General features: G+C 39.2%; 1 protein-coding gene across 2 annotated transcripts in view; it reads right to left on the minus strand.

Annotated features, from left to right (window-relative positions):
* The window catches only part of PARD3B (par-3 family cell polarity regulator beta), a 574,817-nt gene that overhangs the window by 286,345 nt on the left and 268,339 nt on the right, over positions 1-20,133 (minus strand). For both annotated transcript variants that reach the window (XM_089519344.1, XM_089519343.1), the window contains exon 16: positions 4,307-4,351. In XM_089519344.1, coding sequence (XP_089375470.1) covers positions 4,307-4,351 — 45 coding nt within the window. The remainder of the gene's footprint in view (positions 1-4,306; positions 4,352-20,133) is intronic.

The following is a 20,133-nucleotide window of genomic DNA, read 5'->3' on the forward strand; positions in this document are numbered from 1 at the left end:
GAGGCTAATGGAACACTATTTGTGAGTTTGCATAAAAGGGGCAAAAGGGCAGAATTTTTGTAGACAAACAAGAACCTCTACATAAATCTTTCCAATACATTCTATTATAACAACTGTAATACACAACTGTTAGCTATACATTTATATCTTGGCTTAAAATTGCCACTTCACATGCTTATGGGCAACACCACTAATACCATTTCCTCCCAGCAGGTTTCAATACGCTATACCCCTAATACCATTTCCTCCTGTCAGGTTTGAAACTTTTTTACCACAGAAGTACAGTTAGAGGGGAGGGGTGGAAATCTATATGATGTTATTCTACTTGAGCGTTTTTGAGCAAGGGCAGCTACTGTGGCTCAATAACCTGACTATCATCCTAATACTATGCCACAGATTAAACTCTCTCAGCAAGGAATAGTGGCAGCACCCCCAAGATCCCATGTTGCACATGCAGGGGTCTCTGCATGTGTGTGTATATGTGTATGTGTGTGGGAAGCAAATCCCAGAGTTAATATGTGAAAATAAGAATTTTTAAAATTAATAATAATAATAATAATAAATCTGCCTTTCACTAGGTAATAGAATGTCGGGGTCCCTCTTGTTGTTTGCTATTATGCTTCTGGACATAACACATGCATACATGCAGAAAGAACGTGAAATGGTAGCTTATTAACTTTCTGAGCAATTCCTTGCCAGCCATTATGACTGTGGTGGGCTTTGTTCCAACATGGTTTGAATAGGAAAGGCTTCCATTTATCTTTGGCAAATTTAAGTGAAGCTGCAACTTTTGCAAGCCTCCTTCTGAATAATAGCAGAGCACACCTTTCCAACTGATGAGTCACTGCTTGGAAGATTTTTCACAGTCTAATGCTCTCTTCAGGGTGAACCGGGGGAAAGGGGGGGGGGGAATCTCAGGTGCAGGGGAAAAAAGAAGTTATTTCTTGAAAATCTCATCTTGAAAAGAAAAAGTATCTTTAGTATTGAGAAAGGAAAAATGAGAGTTGGAACGAAACAAAAAGGCAATCTACATGGCTACGTACCTATCTCTGATGAAATCTTAGTAGTGTAGAGGTCACAAAATCTGAACAGAAGTGCCATTTATATGGTAGTCATTGTTTGAATAAACACTTATTCTAGACAAATTAAAGATATTATCTAGAATTATTAAGTTTTTGTTGTTGCTGTGAATGAGACACCTCTGAGACCCCTGTCTTCCACAGGTCTGCTTAAGTCCTGTAGATTCAGGCCTGTGGCCACCCTAATTGAGCCTAGCCATCTGGTGTGTAGTCTTCTTCTATTTCTACTGCTGTCCACCTTTCCAGGTATTAATGTTCAAGTGAGTCATGCCTTCTCATGATGTGGCCAAAGTACAACAGCTTCATTTTCATCATCTTGGCTTCCAGGGGGAGTTCTTTATATAACACAAGAGTGAGAAAAGTGCAGCCTGCATAGCACATGTGGATCACCCAAGGGCTCCAGTGTAGCCCTCTGCCCCATGTCTTGCACCCTATAGCTATTTTTTCCCCAAAAGATCTCTCACATCTTCTATGGACAAGATGGCAATTTTTCCAGGTTTTGCCCTCCAAAGCTGTTTTTGAGTGGGGTGAGGTGTCAAAACCAGTAGTGACTTCTGGGCCTGAATCATGTCAAAATCTAGCGAAGATCTGACATGAGGGAACATTCAGTCCTCTCAGGTTTGATGGCAAATGTATGGCCATAAATCTGGGAGCTTTGTATTTTATGGTCCAAACAGTTGTATGCTTGGCATGTGATCCCTGAAGCTCAATGAAGGCCCCTTAAGTAATGCAGTTTCAAATATGACATTATAGCACGAAACATATTTCAGACGTAGGATGGGTGGTGGTGAATAGTTCAAAGTGAGTTAATAAAACCCCAACAATAAATACACAAATCTCATCAGATCCTTCATGGTAAGATGATTATCAAAAGAATGTAATAAAAAATGGTAAGAGCATTTTACTTATTGTTGCTCTGTTTCTTCAAGTCAGCTCCAACTTACGGCAACCCTATTCTTGGGTCTTCTTTACGAGATTTATTCAGAGCAGGTTTGCCACTGGGCTGAGTGTGTGTGACCTGGCCAAGGCCACCCAATGGGTTTCAATGGCTGGTTGTGGATTTGAGCCTGGAGTCCTAGGCCAAAAGTTAGACTACTATATCATGCTGGCTCTCTGCTTTACTTATATGTCTCCTACTACTGGAGATTTGAGAGGCGAGGGTTAGGGGGGTTTGCACTGGGACAGAACTGAGATAAGGTTATTTTGAGAAGGAAGGATTTGAAGGGAAAAGAAAAAGGGAGATCTAGAGAGAAACCTCATGTGACTGAAAAATAGTTTCTGGGTGGCAGCAGTAATGGTGGGTGACACTGGCTGAGACAGTAGTAGAGACATTAAAAATTAAAAGAAGATCCAAAGGTGTACTACACGTCATAGGTAAATGGAATGTGAGACCTATGCATCAACGGAAACTAGACATGGGCCTGTTACAGACTGCCAAAATAAAGCTGCTTCGGGTCTCTTTGGAGGTATGCTATTTAAATGATGCATGGGTCCTAAGAGTCTGGAGGTCGCGCCAAAGCCACACTCCATTCCTAAGCACTGGAGTGCAGCTTTTGGTGCAGCTTCCGGATTCTTAGGATGCATGCATCATTTAAATAGCATACGTCCAAAGAGACCCGAAGCAGCTTTATTTTGGCAGTCTGTAACAGGCCATAGTAAAAAAGGAAACAGAGTATAGAAACATAACAATACTAGGAGTGAGTAAGCTAAAATGGATAGGAATGGGTAATTTTGAGTTGGATAACTACCAGTGTACTATTCAGAAAATGAAAAGAGGATAAAGAATGGAGTGGCGTTACTAGTGAGGAAAGACATAGCAAAATCAGTCAAAAGACATAAAGTAAAGTCTGACCGATTCGTGTCAATAAGGCTTCAAGGAAAACCAATAAACATCACCATAATCCAAGTATATGTGCCAACAACAGAGGCAGAGGAAGAAGAAACTGAGAAATTCTATGGTGGAGTCCAGGAAGAAATTGTCAACGAACCAAGACAGGAGTTCTTGTTAATCATAGGTGACTGGAATGCCAAAGTAGGAAGTAGAGCAGAATGAAAAAAGGAGATTTGGAGTCGGTTCAAGAAACAAGGCAGGTAAGTGACTGATAGACTTTTGTGAGGTCAACAATCTAGTCATCACAAATACCTTCTTCATATAACTGGAGAGGTGACAGTTACTTCTAGATTATACAGTAGGAGGAGGCCCTCTAGATAACCTGGATCCAAACCATGTAGGTAACCTGGACCCAAATCAGTGTGATGCAGCAGCTAAAAAGGCCAATGCAATTTTAGGCTGCATCAATCGAAGTACAGTGTCTAGATCAAGGGAAGTAACAGTGCCACTACAGGCCTTGCCTGGAATACTGTGTCCAGTTCTGGGCACCACAGTTTAAAAAGGATGTTGAGAACCTGGAGTGTGTCCAAAGAAGGGAGACTAAAATGGTGAAGGATGGGGAAACCATGCCCTATGAGGAATTACTTAGGCAGCTGGGTATGTTTAGCCTGGAAAAGAGACATTTAAGAGATGATATCATAGCCCTGTTTAAATATTTGAAGGATATCATACTGAGGATAGAATGAGCTTGTTTTCTGTTGCTCCAAAGAATAGGACCCAGAACAATGGAAGAGATTCTACCTCAACATTGGGAGGAACTTCCTGACAGTAAGAGCTGTCTGACAGAGTGTAGTGGAATCGCCTTCTTTGAAGGTCTTTAAACAGAGGCTGGATGGTCTAGCGGTGCTTTGACAGTAATTTTCTGCATGGCAGAATGGGGTTGGACTGGATGGCCCTTGGGGGCCTCTTCCAACTCTATGGTTCTATGATTCCACTCATGTCTAACTTCCTTTGGATTTAATGCTTACTCTCTTTCTTATTGATTTGGGAAAAAAAAGACCAGCCCAATTTATGGATACATTGCAGCACAACAGCGTAGTACAGCTGTTCACTGAACTTAGTTCTTATTCTGCTTACCTACTCAAGTTCGTTAAAAAAAGCCATACTATTGCTGTTACTGCAAATGACTCAATTTTCAGTAAAATGCCAACAAACAAATAAATCTTAATTTATCACTGCAGAGCATAGAGATAAGCCTTAGATTAATTACATAAGTTTAAACAACAATAACAGCAACAACCAGTGACTACAGTTTCTCTAAACTAGATAGGTGATAATTCAACACTGTTTCATTTGCAAGCGATCATCAAAACAAGGAAAAACAAATATATCTTACCTTGTTGATGCCTGGTCAACAAGCTCACATTGCTTTCATCTGCCACTGGAAGAAGCATGGGTGGGGGAAGGTAGAAGAGAGAAACACACAAAGATCAGGAATTGCCCTGAATTCAGCAACAATTAAGCAGATGTCAGATTATTTTCCACAGTGAAAAACATTTCCAACATTTTCCTACCCCCACTTTAATTAACTAGTTAAACTGATAGTTTCAGTAATGGAGGTACATATTGTCCAGACTGGCAACTTAGGTGTCTTTTTGCTTGTATTTTTTATCATTGTGACTTTTATGTTGTACACCTCTGTGGTATTTTTGTGTTCAGTTGTTGTGACATTGGGCTGCCTTTCAGGATCTACTTTTCCATAGATATTAACACCTTGACTAGACCCCTAAGAGCTGATGAGGCAGAGGAGTTGATGGTGATCCTACCAAATTGTCCAGGAGTCTGAATACTTGCCTATCTCACAAGGCAGGGGATAAAAATGCAGGTGATGGCCCCCTTAGAGGATGAAAGGCAGTTCTGCACTGGCAGTACAAAATCAAACTTTTGCAGCCATTTTAGAACACAGATTAATGAACCTCAGTATCTGCTGGGGTTTGGTTCCAGGACCCTTGCGGAATGTATGGATACTCAAGTCCCATTAAATATAACAGCATAGTAAAATGTTGTCCATTATATAAAATGGCAAAATCAAGGTTTGCTTTTGGGAATTTATATATTTTTAAAATATTTTCAACCCATAGATGGTTGAATTTGTAGATATGGTGGGCTGACTGTAAACGCTTACCCTTTCTGCCAATTTGAATGTGTTGCAAAGCATCTGGGGTTTTGATTAATCCAGGATCAAAAGATAACTTTAAGCATATCAGAAAAGGCAAGCATCACAAAATAGGAGTCCAACTGATGTACTATCCTACTTATTCATGCAATGCCAAAATAACAAGGTATAAATGTTCAGTTACATGCAAACCATAGTTTTTAGCACTTTAGGGCCAAACTATCAATGTTTGTCATATAGTTTGGTCTTGTGCTGCTAATTTTTAAAGAATTCAGCCAATGTGAGAGGGTCAATATGAACGGAAGAAGGCATGAGAACAGGAGGCAGTAATACAGTAATTTGGTCCTATGGTGGTTACAATGGAAATCCACCCAGGCAGATCCTAAGAAGTTCCTGTTAGGACCCAAAATCCTGCTCCTTTCCCAGGGTTCATATACAGTGTTTCACACTGTACCTCCCGCTTATTTGTTTCCATTAACCCTGTGCTGACTGCTAGACAGATGAAATGCAAGGGAGATGCTGGTGGAAATCTGTTGTAGCAGAATTAGTCCAGCCTCCAAGAATACACAGGCTTTCCAAAACAAAAAGCTTTTAACATGATAAACTTGGCAGGTCAAGATTAATTCATTACATTCAAGATGGCAACAGTATTGCTCTTCAACACAGGCATATCTCTACCACAGCTTGTGTTCATTCTTTTCTTTCTTTCTTTCTTTCTTTTTTTTTGGAGGGGGAAAGGGGAAAGAAAAGCTAAGTTGAAGTAAAAAAATAAAGGATTTAGAGAAAGCTACAGCACAATGAAAAATATCCAGTACTCTGAAACCTCAATAAAATTCACAAGTAGTCTCTAGAAAGCCTAACCAAAAATATCATCTAAAAAGCAAATTAATCAGCCAAGGTCCTGTTTCCAAATGCAAAACATTCTTGTATGCTTTTAAGGATATAAATAAATTACCTTCCTTGATCTAAACATATTTACAGTCTGGGGCGGGGGGAAATCAGTCGCTAGCTCTCCAGATGGATATTATCCTTACACAGCCCTTTCAGTGTAATAAAGATATAGCACCATCAATTAATTTTAAGTCAATGATTGTGCCAATAACATGACTCCAGCAGCTCTTATTTCTCCACTGCAGTGTTTCTTCATCTAGGGACAGTCGCATATTACTCAGAGAACATGTCAAATTCTGGCTCAAATCCATCCTTTTATGCACATTTTAGACACTATTTTTAAGTGGAAGCTCTTTCCACTGGAAATTGACATTTTTAACTCTAAAGTAATGAACTAAATCCACTGTTATAAGTATTCACCAATAGCTGAAAGGAAAATGAAATAGTTGATCATAGGGGTGAAACACACAGGCCAAATAAAGCAGTTTCAAACTGCTTTGAAGGTGGAGCATTTAGATGATGCACGCTTCCAAAGTGGTCAGAAACCAGATTGGAGCCATGCTCCGGGGCTAAAAACTGGAGCAAAAAGATTTAGCCTGGAAAATGCCCATCTTCAACCCTGCATATAAACACCCAGAAGCCAGGGCATTTCTAAAGAAGCAATCTATCCTAACCCTAAGTCTAACCCTAAAGCTGCATATAAATGCATTGGTGCAGCTGTCCTCTTAAAAAGGATAGAGCAAGGCAGCTATGCAAAAAAGTATGACACCTTCAATGGATGTAATTACAACATACACAAACCAGACATTTGAAGAGGGAGCATGCGTGTGAAGGGAGCATGTAGGGAGGATCTCACTATGATTGTGCTTTGACAGTGTTTTACTGAGCACAGCAATGCTCCCATGCCCTGTACTGGAGGAGGATCACAGGTGTGACTATGTGGCTGATCAAAAGGGCAGACATCCAATGGGATGGCATATAGGCAGCAGGCAGTCACCTGAGGTGTTTGTGTGATGCTGCGCAAGCATAGTGGGGGAGACGACAAGAACAACAAAAATTACCCAGCAGCACAGCTTAATGCCACTGCATGAAATCGGGCTGTGTGCATTTGGGCTACCTTGGGAACAGCCAGTGCTTTTAGTAGGGTTTCACACCACTTTAAAAAAAAAACCAGGTTCAAGCTGCTTTTTCCTGCCTGTCTATTCCACCTCATAATGGTCTAGACCCAGACTTTGAAATTAAAATAAAGATAACTATGGCCTGATACAGACAGGCCAAAATAAAGCTGCTTTGAGTCACTTTGCAAGTATGCTGTTTAAATGATACATGCATCCTAAGAGTCCAGAAGCCACACAAAAGCCATGCTCCAGTCCTAAGAACTGGAGTGCAGCTTTGGTGCAGCTTCCAGACTTTTAGGATGCATGCATCATTGAAACACCATACCTCCAAAGTGACCCGAAGCAGCTTTATTTTGGCCTGTCTGTATAGGGCCTTTGTGAAGCTTGTCCAAGGTCACACAGTTAGTTGCCTTGGCTGAGTGGGGATTTGAACCCTGATCTCCAGCATCCTAGTCCAGTGCTCAGACCACTACACCATGACTCCTGTTGCTACTACAAAGTAATTTTCTTTTTTCCTCCATCACAAGTGCAGTTTGTGCACTAGCTTGGAGAATTAAAAAAAATACAATGCTCTTCTTGTACCAAATGGAAGGGGGCTTTTTGTCCCGAATCTCCTGGTTGAAGAGAGAACGAGAAGAAAGCACTGCATGAAAAGAAAGGGAGTAGCAAACATCTTTAAGTATCTAGGATATTCTGCCACCATTTAGCAAGAATTTACATGGAAATAGATGAAGAGGTGCTTAGATAAAAAAAAAATAATTTATCCCTTGGCATTCTGCAAAAATAATGTGTGGACAAACCTTCACTTTTGCAATTCACAAGAATATGTATTCTTCTTTATATTCTCCTCACTTGTGCTGTGTGTGGTATTGTTATCACCAAGATAATGCAAATAGTTCCTTTTTTCTTTATAGCACCTCTGCCTCTCATTTCTAAGTAATGCACTGTTAATTAAGGCCATCATAGCTTATTTTACACCTCCTTCCTCATGCACTAAATGAAGCAGATTAATCCCCTTGCAATGGAATACAGTAAAACATTAATAATCTAAATCCTAATTGAACTTGCGGTATGCCATTATCACTTCTGCTCAGTTTCCATGACATAACCACCACCCCTTTGTCACAAAAACTTCTCATGGAACAGACTTGAGGGAAAAAATCATCTTAATATTGGCCTGGATATTCAACACTACTGAGCCATTCTTGAGTATTATGTTAAAGACATTTACAATTTATCTTGTCTGACTGGTACACAGAAGAGTTTGCTAAACTAGATTTTTACCTTAAACCTCTGGTGTTGATGTAAATGAATGGTAATGAACATTTATTTATTATTTCATAGATTTATATCCTGCATTTCTCCCACAATGTGATTCAAGGTGGGTACTTTCAAGTCACATACAGATTTTTAAAATCTAACATTTATTTGCAATTATTAGAATAACATATACTACCCCAGTTTCCAGCAAAAGGAAGCAGTTCCCAAGCTCTCCCACTTCTTGTTTCCTCACCTCCCCTACACTCTAACAATCTGTCAAATATAGCATTACTCGTATCAGGAAACACAGGTGGTGGAGTACTATCAAGATTGTAACTGAAAACTAAGAGGGAAGAAACAGTGTACCTGGAGGCAACCCCAAGGTTTGCAGAAGTTCTGAAAGCTTTAAGAATACCACCACCATCTGGACAGGCAAGAAAACAAAACAGTGGTGAGGGTGGTGGTGAAATGCCTTGTTTGGTTGGCTGGAATCCTGAAAAGGGCCTCTCCTTTTTGGGAGAAAGCTACAGTGCAACACTTTGTTGAAGCTCCCCACTCAAAGAAGCCAACTCAAACTCTACGTCTGATCATAGTTGCCACTTTTAATATTTGCTGCAATTCAGAGATTATAGTGGCCATACCTGGAGGAAAGCACCTCGCACCAGTTGGCAGAAAGGTTTTTGCCAACAGTCTCAAAAATTTGACCAGGAGGGCTTTAAACGGAGTTATATAGGGGAGGGAGACAGTATTTTGGAAGGCAGGAGTTCATCAAGGGGTGGAGATAATAGTCAAACTATTATAGAGAAAACAAGTCAAATAGTGCAAGGACCCAACAGTGAGAGGCAAAAAACCTTACACAGGCAGCAAGTGGGGAGGACCCACAGTCTTTGATGTCTCTATACTAATGCACAGAGCATGAGAAATAAACAGGATGAACTTGAACTCCTAGCACAGCAAAGCAAATATGATATACAGTGGGCCCTCTCCTTACACAGGGAATCTGTTCCGGATCCTCCTACGTAAGGGAAAATCCACCTATACCCAAGCCCCATAGGAAATAATGGGGCTCATGCATGTGGCAGAGTGGTGCACATGCGCCACGGGCGCACACGCCATTATTTCCCTCCCCAAGTGGCAAGGCACGGGCACATTATAATAGGCATCACTCAAACCTGGAGGGATGAATCTCATGATCAGAATGTAGTAATAAAGGGGTATAACCTTTTAAAGAGAAATAGGCCAAATAAGAAAGGAGGAGGAATAGCATTGTATGTCAGGGATGTTTACACCTGTGAAGAGATCCAGGACTTATATTTGGGAAGCCAGGTGGAGAGTATCTAGATAAAAATTAAAGGCGGGGGGGGGGGGGAGTCACAGGGATATTGTGGGAGTCTATTACAGACCTACAAGTCAAACTGAGGAATTGGATGACACCTTTCCAGAACAGATGACCAAAGACTCAGAAAGGAGAGATGTAGTAGTGACTTCAGCTATCCTGATATTTGCTGGAAGTCAAACTCAGCCAAAACCTCAAGGTCTAGCAAATTCCTCACTTGCCTGGAAGACAATTTCATTGTCCAAAAGGTGGAAGAGGCAACAAGGGGGTCAGCTATTTTAGATATGATCTTAACGAACAGGGATGACCTGGTTAATGGGGTGCAAGTGATGGGATCCTTAGATGGGACTGACCATGTTCTCCTGGAGTTTGTTATACAATGGAAAGGAGAAGCCAGGCATAGTCAGACACACATTCTAGACTTTAGGAATCCTGATTTCAGTAAGCTAAGGGAAATACTGGGGGTGATCCCATGGTCAGCAACACGAAAAGAGAAGGGGGGTCAGGATGGATGAGATCAAAAGGGAGACACTGAAGGCACAATTTAAAACAGTTCCAATGAGGAAGAAAAATGGGATATATTGCAAGAAATCTGGATGGATGACTAAAGAACTTTCAAAGGAGCTAAGTTTTAAATGGGGAAATGGAATATGGGGGAAATCGCTATAAAGGAATTCAAACAGAAAGCGAGCATGTGTAAGGGTAAAGTCAGAAAAAGCTAAAGCACAGAATGAGCTCAGGCTTGCTAGAGAGGTTAAGAACAATAAAAAGGGGGTATGTCTGCAGCAAAACGAAGAAGGAGGAAATGGAAGAGCCACTACATGGAGAAGATGGCAAAATGCTAACAGGGGACAGAGAAAAGGCAGAATTATGCAACACCTTCGTTGTTTCCATCTTCCCACAAAAGGAAAAGGGTGCTCAAACTGAGGAAAATGGAACAGAGGACACAATAGGGGAAATTCAGCACAGAATAAGTAAAGAGGTAGTATAGGAATACCTTGTTCATCTAAATGAATTTAAGTCTCTGGGACCAGATGAACTACATCCAAGGGTATTAAAAGAGCTGGGAAGTGTAATCTCAGAGCCATTGGCAATAATCTTTGACATCTCCTGGAGAACAGAAGAAGTCCCAGTAGACTGGAGGAGGGCAAATGTTGTCACCATCTTTAAAAAGCAAAACAAACAAACAAACAAAAGAGGATCCTAGCAGTTTTCATCCAGTTAGTCTGACATCAATACTAGAAAAGATTCTAGAGCAGATCATTAAGAAGATTAACATTTAGAAGGGAATGCCATAATCACAAAAAGTCAAAATGGGTTTCTGAAAAACAAGTCATGCCAAGACAAATCTGATCTCTCTCTCATTTTTGTTGATAAAATTACCAGCTTGGTAGATGAAGAAAACACGGTAGATATAGCATACCTTGATTTCAGTAAGGCCTTTGACAAGTTACATTCTTGCAAACAAGTTAGTAAAATATGGGTTAGACAATACAACTGTTAAATGGATTTGTAATTGGTCGACTCTATTCTGCCACTCTATTCTGTCTTGGTCAGGCCTCACCTAGAATGCTGCATCCAGTTCTGGACACCACAATTCAAAAAGGATGTTGAGAAACTGGAACGGGTCCAGAGGAGAGCGACTGAAATGGTGAAGGGTCTTGAAACCATGCCCTACGAGGAACGATTTAGGAAGCTTGGTATGTTTAGCCTGGAGAAGAGATGGTTAAGAGGTGATATGATAGCCTTGTTTAAATATTTAAAGGGATGTCAAACCGAGGATGGAGTGAGCTTGTTTTCTGCTGTTCCAGAGAATAGGACCCAGAAAGATGGATGCAAGCTAGAGGAAAAGAGATTCCACCTCAACATTAGGAGGAACTGCCTGACAGTAAAGGCTGTTCGACAGTGCAACACATTCCCTCAGAAAGTGATGAAGTCTCCTTCCTTTGAGGTTTTAAACAGAGGCTGAATGGCCATCTGTCGGGGGTGCTCTGAGTTCCTGGATGGCTCTTGTCGTCTCTTCCATGATTCTATGAATGTGCTCTTAGGTTTTCTTTTTCACTGTAATCCATTCCCTAAAAGCAAAGGTACTTGAATCCAATAAACACAGGTAAATTGTTATGCATAAATTACAATGAAATGATGTAGTCTGCCTTCAAGTTGTTTATTACTTATGGCTCCCTAATGTGAACCTATCACGAAGTTTTCTTGGCAAAAGGAGGTTGGTTTTTGCCCCTCTCTAAAACTAAAAAAGTATAGAATCATAGAATCGTAGAGTTGGAAGAGACCACTAGGGCCATCCAGTCCAACCCCCTGCCATGCAGGAAATCCAAATCAAAGCATCCCTGACAGATGGCCATCCAGCCTCTGTTTAAAGACCTCCAAGGAAGGAGACTCTATCACCTTCCGAGGAAGTGCATTCCATTGCCGAACAGCCCTTACTGTCAGGAAGTTCATCCTAATGTTCAGGTGGAATCTCTTTTCCTGTAGCTTGCATCCATTGTTCCGGGTCCTGTTCTCTGGAGCAGCAGAAAACAAGCTTGCTCCCTCCTCAATATGACATCCTTTCAAATATTTAAACAGGGCTATCATATCACCTCTTAACCTTCTTTTCTCCAGGCTAAACATCCCCAGCTCCCTAAGTCGTTCCTCATAGGGCATGGTTTCCAGACCCTTCACCATTTTTGTCGCCCTCCTTTGGACACGCTCCAGTTTCTCAATGTCCTTTTTGAATTGTGTATGACTTGCTCAGAGTCACGCAGTGGGTTTCCATGGCTGAGCAGGGATTTAATCCCTGGTCTTCAGTGTCACAGACCAGTGCTGAAACTACTATATCACACTAGCTCCCAATGAAATATTAGAATATGATTAACTGAAAGGTTCTGTATATATACATTGCAACATGCTTCCAAAGGGATATACAAGCTCAACTGAGTTCAGTAGAACAATGAATGAAAGAAAGGAAAGGGATGAAGTGAGAATCCTTCACAGTGAACAATAAAAGAGTAAAATTGTGATAACTGAATCATGAGGTTTAATTTCTCAAATAGAGTCCTAGAAAAATACAACTAGTACTGAACTCATAGGGAAGGGAGCTCAGTATTGATAGGGGAAGGCACAATTTTTAAAAAAGTTATATACCTTTTAGAAGTTATATACCTTTTAGAAATCATATGAACATAGTTCATTATCATAGTCGATGCCCACATGGTAAAAACTACGCATCAATACACTTTCAGTACAATTTTGCTCTTTTACAGTGCACTATGAAGGATTCCCGCTTCATCCCTTTTCTTTCTTACATTCATTGTGTACTCCTCACTACCTATAATTAGAAACTATGAAAATAAAATTTCCTAAATCACAATATTAACCTTCAGAGTAACCATAATAATTATAACAAAGAAAAAAAAACAAGGAAAAATATTTGCTATCTCCTCTTAAAATCTTAGAGGCTCACTCAATTTGCATATAATATTGTGGAACAGAATTTTGTATAGAAAACATTTGTTTCAGAATATAATACGTATGCCATACAATCTATCCTATCATAAATTCTCAACCCCGCGGCTGAAGAAATACATGTGTGTATAGTATATATAATTTGTATATAGGATGTATGGAGAAGAGGCTCTACTTTACTTCACTTATTGGTATTTGACAGCAAAATTACATGACTTGGGGGTCATGATATTTTAAACATATTGGATTCATCTTGATTTTAAGACTGACCTAATCATGATAAATTTATGTCATACCAATTGAAAGGTCTAGGTTTGTTTAAAAGGGAAGCATGTAGAAATGCATTTCCTTTGAAATATGAAAGTGCCATACACAATTGCTCTGCAAAAAACAACAGCATAAAAGACTTCCAGATATGGTCTTTCTATTATAAGTGACACAAACAATATGTAAGGGACATCCAAAGCTAGGGGATTGTCTCTGTGTTGTGTGCCTTCAAGTCAGTTCTGAGTTAAGGAGACCCTAAGGTGAAACTATCATGGAGTTTTCTTGGATTTGTTCAGAGGGGGTTTGCCATTGCCTTCTCTTGAGGCTGAGAGCCTGTGACTTCCCACAGTCACCCAGCAGCTTTCATGACTGAGCAGGAATCAAACCCTGGTCTCCAGAGTCTTAGCCCAAAACTCAAACCACTATACCAAGAGAAAGAACCTCAACACCTTGCCCCCCAAATCTGGCATGTTCAGAACACATGATGCACCACCCTACCACCAAAAAGGTGATTGGATTGGATTAAGCTGAATTTAAAAAATTCACTCCCCCCCCCAATGTCTTCAAAAAGAAAATAATTGTATTTATCCCTTACTGATATAACAAGCTTACCTCCCTCTTAAAACATGCCCTTTTACATAAAGCAAAATCAGTGAGTACTATCTATTGTATCTGTTGATGATAATATACCTTCTCTTCTTAATGATATACAGGTAACTCTTTCATGTTGGAACAATTCTTAAAGAGACATACAGCTTTACTTACATCTAAACTAAATCTTACTGTTATATCAATAAGGGATAAATACAATTGTTTTCTTTTTATATATAAGATTCATCTGTATTTAATACTGTTACTTTTGTGTATTTAGAATAATGAAATAGCAAGCTGGAAACTGTACTTTATAATTTTGAAAACAGGAGATTCTATTGTCTCAACTGAAGAAGACTTTGATGTCGAAATGGTTGTACAACTCTGGAGGTAGCCGTCTTGCTACCTGTGCTACCTTGCTTCCTTCCTGACCTGAATTATTGTCATTTATTTGAATTATTGCCTCTTATTGACTGCCATTGATTAGTAATTTGTCTTATAATCATATATGATGACAAAGATTCCACAGAACTGAATGCACTCTTCGAGACAGGGATTTTTTCTACATTTAGCTGCTGCAATATTTAATTTACAGCAGAAGTTTAGAAGATTTGGACTACATTGGACTTATCAGTACCAATTTCATTGGTAGCTATAGGTATAGTGATTGAATAGTTCATTGTCTATCATTAGATCTTGGTGTTAACCATATTTATACGTAAAGGTAAGCCAGCTGCAATATTTCTACGTAGAATGATTTGGCATTTAGGTCATCTGAAATACCTTCACTTTCCTCATACAGCATCTGAATTGAATCCAGTCTATGTATTACTGCATTCCGTGGTTGCGGATCTATACCTTGTGGAAATAATTTGACTTTTAAGCTTAGTATATCAGTGCTTACATTTTGTGGTTCAAAGGGGAGTCATTGATCCTACAGATATGCGTAACATTATATTCATTTCTTTAGGTCCAGAGAGGTAGCTATGTTATTTTTTAGTAGTCAAAGGGACTTTTGGCACCTTAAAAGTAATAGATTTATGTGGCATAGAGGCCATATCATGTGGTATATATACACATAATTGAAAATGTAACAATGAGGTCTGATAGTAATGAAATGAAAAAGAACATGTTTTAACAATTATATGTTTATCTTAAGATAATCAAAGTAACCACTCATAACTGCATTTCTTAATTAAGACTTGAATGTATGCAGACATCAAACTATTATCTCAGTTCAAGCTTAAACAGATAGAATCAAATTTCATAGCAGATTCTAATTCAACAATTTCACACTGTACTCTACCTTCAAGACTGTTTCGTAATAATATGGAAACTTTCAGGCCAGCAGGAGAGTGTCTGCAGAGACTGAAGTGATCCCTCCATTGTTTTCTGAATGTTACCATTTCTTACATACATTTGTATTTAGTAAACTTAGCATTTTTCTTTGCTCTGCCTGTGCCATGTCTCCATGCTTTGACCATACTTGATTTTTACAAAACTGTTGCTACACTGGAATCTCATTGCACAATATTTAGTTCATAGCTGCTGCAGAGTTCAGTAGTAGGTCTTCATGGTCAGGAAACCGGGTGAGAAAAAGATAATGGGGAATTCAATTCCCACTTGGCCATGAAACCCACTGGGTAAGCTTGGGCAAGCCACATGCTCTCAAGCCTCAAGGGAAAGCAATGGGAAACCTCCTCTGTACAAATCATGCCAAGAAAATCCCATGATAGGTTCATCTTAGGGTCACTTTAAGTCAGAAACAACTTGAAGGCACATAACACACACACAAACACACACACACACACACACACACACACTACTGTCATTAGATTTACTTACAAAAAGTGCTTACAAAAATGGGCATGCTCCAAGTGGTTGTACAAGGCCATTTTAAGAATCATATTAAAAATGATATTGTACATTTTGCATTTATTATTGTTGTTTACTACGTGAAATCAAAAACCCAGACAGATACTTCAATTGATCTTCAAATTAAAGATTGCACATTGTGGGTGGAAAATCTATTAGTCACTTCCCAGTAGCAGCCAAATGTACAACAACATTTTTCAGCTCGTATGGCTTGCTAAAGTACATGTGGCTTATTAATCATGAGTGAATTTATAATGTGACTGAGAAACGCAGCAATTTATTTTGATATGGCATGGTCTTCACTTTCACAAATGGGAAAAAAGACTTTACTTTGGAACTGAACAGAAAGACAAAATGAGTTTTAAACACTCCATAAATGTTGAAGAACTTGCTACAATGTAAGAATGAATATATGAGAGAAAGCATGCCTATTCTGACAGAGAATATATATGCAAACTGTCATTCTTCTACCATAACATTACCAGGTATTTTGTTTGAGCTGATGTACAACAAAATAGCTATTCATTAATATTATTCAATTCTCTATTTAGCTGCAGGCTAAAGCTAACAGGGCTTTCATGTTCCTGAATACAATTCCCATGGCTGTAGTTTTACAGATCATTTGTACAAAGCCCAAGTACTTTCATGTAAGTAAGTTTATAGAAAACAATAAGTGATATTAATATAAATAATAAAATGCCAGGCTTTTAAAAATGATATTGGTCTTCTGTTACAACTTGAGAAAACTAATTTTGTCATGCAGCTGGAGAAGAACACTGGTGCACACGTGACCAGTTAATGCATTTTTAGTGCATAATGTGGCAATTATTGTCTATACAACTGTCCTATTGTGCATGAATAGGAAGTGGCATCATCCTTACAATAAATTGTACAGTAATTAGCCATTTCCCCTCATTTCCTTTCTGAGCTCTGATAACGTTCAGATATATCATCTGTCTTGCTTATTTGCAAAAGTAAGAACAAACCATCCACACTGATACTGTTCTAAATTGGATGGACTGTAATTTTCAGATCTGTGAAGCAAAGGCTGGAAGTTCAAGCCCTGGAATTGTTTGCAGAGAGTCAGATTGCATTTCGGCTTATGTGCTCTAAGAGATTTGATACGTAAGGGGAAATGCGGTAACTAAACCCCCTTCCAATTCTACAGGGGGAGAGAAAATATACAGTAATTTCGGGCTTGTTAACAACAACAACAAAAATCAAAACACACCCATTTTTCAGTCACAGGAAAGAAAGCTTTAGCCACCTGCCATTTCTGTATCCTTCCTGCAGGCACTGTTAGGTCAGTGGATTCTGAACACCACCCAAATTTACATATTCTAAATAGGAATCATGTCATTATTTGCATAATTAGTTATCCCAAGAAGCAGCAGATGCCAAGAAGAACTTGTAATTATCCAAGGGCAACCTTTCCTGAGTTTCAACTCATTCACCTCTTGCTAAACTCCTTTTAGTAGCTTGACTAGCTTAGCTATTGGAATTACTTGTCTCCCTCAGCAGAATAACATCCAACATCCACAAAACAGCGATAGCTTTACTAGGCCAACCAAAATACACAAAGCACATGTTGCAAGCTTTCAACGCTCCAATGGCTTCATCAGGCAAAGGTGTTAAAATCATACAGCAGAAAGAAAATATATAACTTGGCCCTATACAGACAGGCCAAAATAAACCTGCTTCAAGTCACTTTGGAGGTATGGTGTTTCAATGATGCATATGTCCTAAGAGTCTGGAAGCTGCACCAAAGCTGCACTCCAGTCCATAGGACTGGAGCGTGGTGCGGCTTCTGGACTCTTAAGACGCATGCATCATTGAAACACCATACCTCCAAAGTGACTTGAAGCAGCTTTATTTTGGCCTGTCTGTATCAGGCCAATGTTAGAGTCATAGGTTTTCATTTTGACAAGATGTTGATACTGTTGTTTTCAGTTAAGATGTTATGGAGGAATATCCATGCAGGCAGGCCACTCCTCCCTCTGGCACATGGGTTCTGGGATACAAAGAGTTGCAAAGTCCAGGAAATAAAAATTAAACTTCATTAGCAACACAAAAATATGCTTCAAGATCCAGGTTGCCTCTGTCCTTTGCAAGGACACCTGTGCGATTTTTAACACCTTTGTTAAAAGATGTTATTGTACTCTGCTGTATGGCCAATACGGTTACTCCAGGGTATTGTCTCCCTCAGCCATGCACTTAGCCAAGAGGTTTATTTAGAGGCAGTATTTGAAAGATCTGAATCTGGAAGGTATGATATATTCTCATCAGCCAAAGAGCAGCAGAATGGAATTCCAAATAAATTCACATATCCAGGTAGATTTCCAAACTATGAGATGAAATGGCCAATGAAAGCTATACCATCACAAGATATCTACATCCACATCTGTTATAATTTTGTTCATCCAGTTTAATGGCCTGCATGCATAAAGACCATCAGTGGAACAGTATGTCAATATGTTGAGTCTCCTTTCTCCCACTCGTAAGGACAAAAGTTTAAAAGTAACTTTTCCAAACCCCATCCATTTTCTTTTAATACTTGGTAGTATTAGAGCAACCACTTTCCCACAAAAACAAATGTTAATTAAACATTGTTTAATTAGATGTATAAAATTTAATTGGAAACTGGTGTGGGTTTTTTTTAGCAACCAACAAAGGATTTTGCAGATGGAGTGAAAGAAGAGGTGGAAAGAAAGTAGCAACTATTTATCCATTGTTTTATTCAAAGAATTGCCAATGTAAAAAAAGAAGACATAACAACAATCCAGAATGCATATTCAGAGCAGCTTAACTCCCCAAATTGTTTCAATTTTGCAGGGGGAAAAAAGCATTTTAGAAGCTTATGTTTGTGATTAGCCCTTCCAAACAAGTATAGATACAGAAGCAAAATGAACTGATAGTTATCCCCCCCCCCACTTTGCTCCCACTCAAGCACAAATGAATAAACTGCTCATGGCATTCCAACAATTAATGAGCGATGCCTGGGCAATAACACAGAAGACAATGTGATTGTAAAGGATAAACCGCTGAGCAAACCAAGAATAACAGAAAACAATGGGTACTGGGGTATAGAAGTAGTCTACCAGTAACAACTTATATGGAACTGTTTGTTTATTTTAAGTATTTTCACTGTTCACTAGGTCAACAATGTCCGCATCGCTAGAAGCTGGACCTTTGCTTCTCAATTTCCATCACCATAGAATCTTGAAAGGTTTCTTGTGACCCCACCCTTTCTTTCCGTTGCTCCTTATGCTCAGAACTGTGTTCCAGAAAACCTTCCTTCAAATGCCTTCCTTCAAATGCCTCATCAAAACTTGACTTTGCCTTGAAATCTTTGGAAATCATTTTAAAAGTGTCTGAAACACTTTCTTTTCCACTTCAGGAATTGTAATATTGTAAAATTATACTTATAATTACAATAAACTGTTAGAGGCAAAGAATGATCAGAGGTTGCCTTATAGGGGAATTAATCATTTCAGGCAGTATTTTAGTTATTATATTACATTACAATTAGACACTATCTTACATAAAGCAGTTTTGTATCATATCATATATAAGGTCATTTTGTATACCATAGTATCACATTGTGATCTATGATGTATGTGGTAAAGCATCTGAAGCTAACTGATTTCATTAGTTCTGATGTCATGGAAAGTTCATAGACATTAAGCAGTCCTTTACTTTTTGCAGCCCTTAGATATGCAGCAAAAGAAGATATGGTGAATATTGAAATATAATGGTGAAGGACCTTGCAGCTCAATGGTTGGATCCCAACACAGGGATGAAGTAAACAAACAAACAAACAAACAAACAACACAGACTACCCAGAACTAATCTATTACAGAACAGACTGAAGACAGAAAATGACAGAAGGTCACATACAGCTCCCACCAGAGAGCATTCAGATGTGTGATCAATGAACTGCAACCCATTCTGGACAATAATGCTGCTCACTCAAGGATTCTTAGTGGCAGGCCTTTACTCACCTACAGACAGCCTCGAAATCTCAAATAATTACTTATCCACAGGAGGATACATAACACAAATGTAGTCACTGGTACAAAGCTTGCCACAAATCCAGATGCCAACTCTGTTCACACATCTATTCAGGAAATTTCATCACAGGACCGAATTACATCACCCATAATATTAGAGGGACTTTCACTTGCTCAGCCTCCAATAAGATTTATGCCATATTATGTCAGCAATGCCCTTTAGTACTTTACATTGGG

This window comes from Sceloporus occidentalis, unplaced genomic scaffold, assembly GCF_023333645.1.
Source record: "Sceloporus occidentalis isolate IW3139 unplaced genomic scaffold, rSceOcc1.0.p SCAF_4, whole genome shotgun sequence".
Taxonomy (NCBI): domain Eukaryota; kingdom Metazoa; phylum Chordata; class Lepidosauria; order Squamata; family Phrynosomatidae; genus Sceloporus; species Sceloporus occidentalis.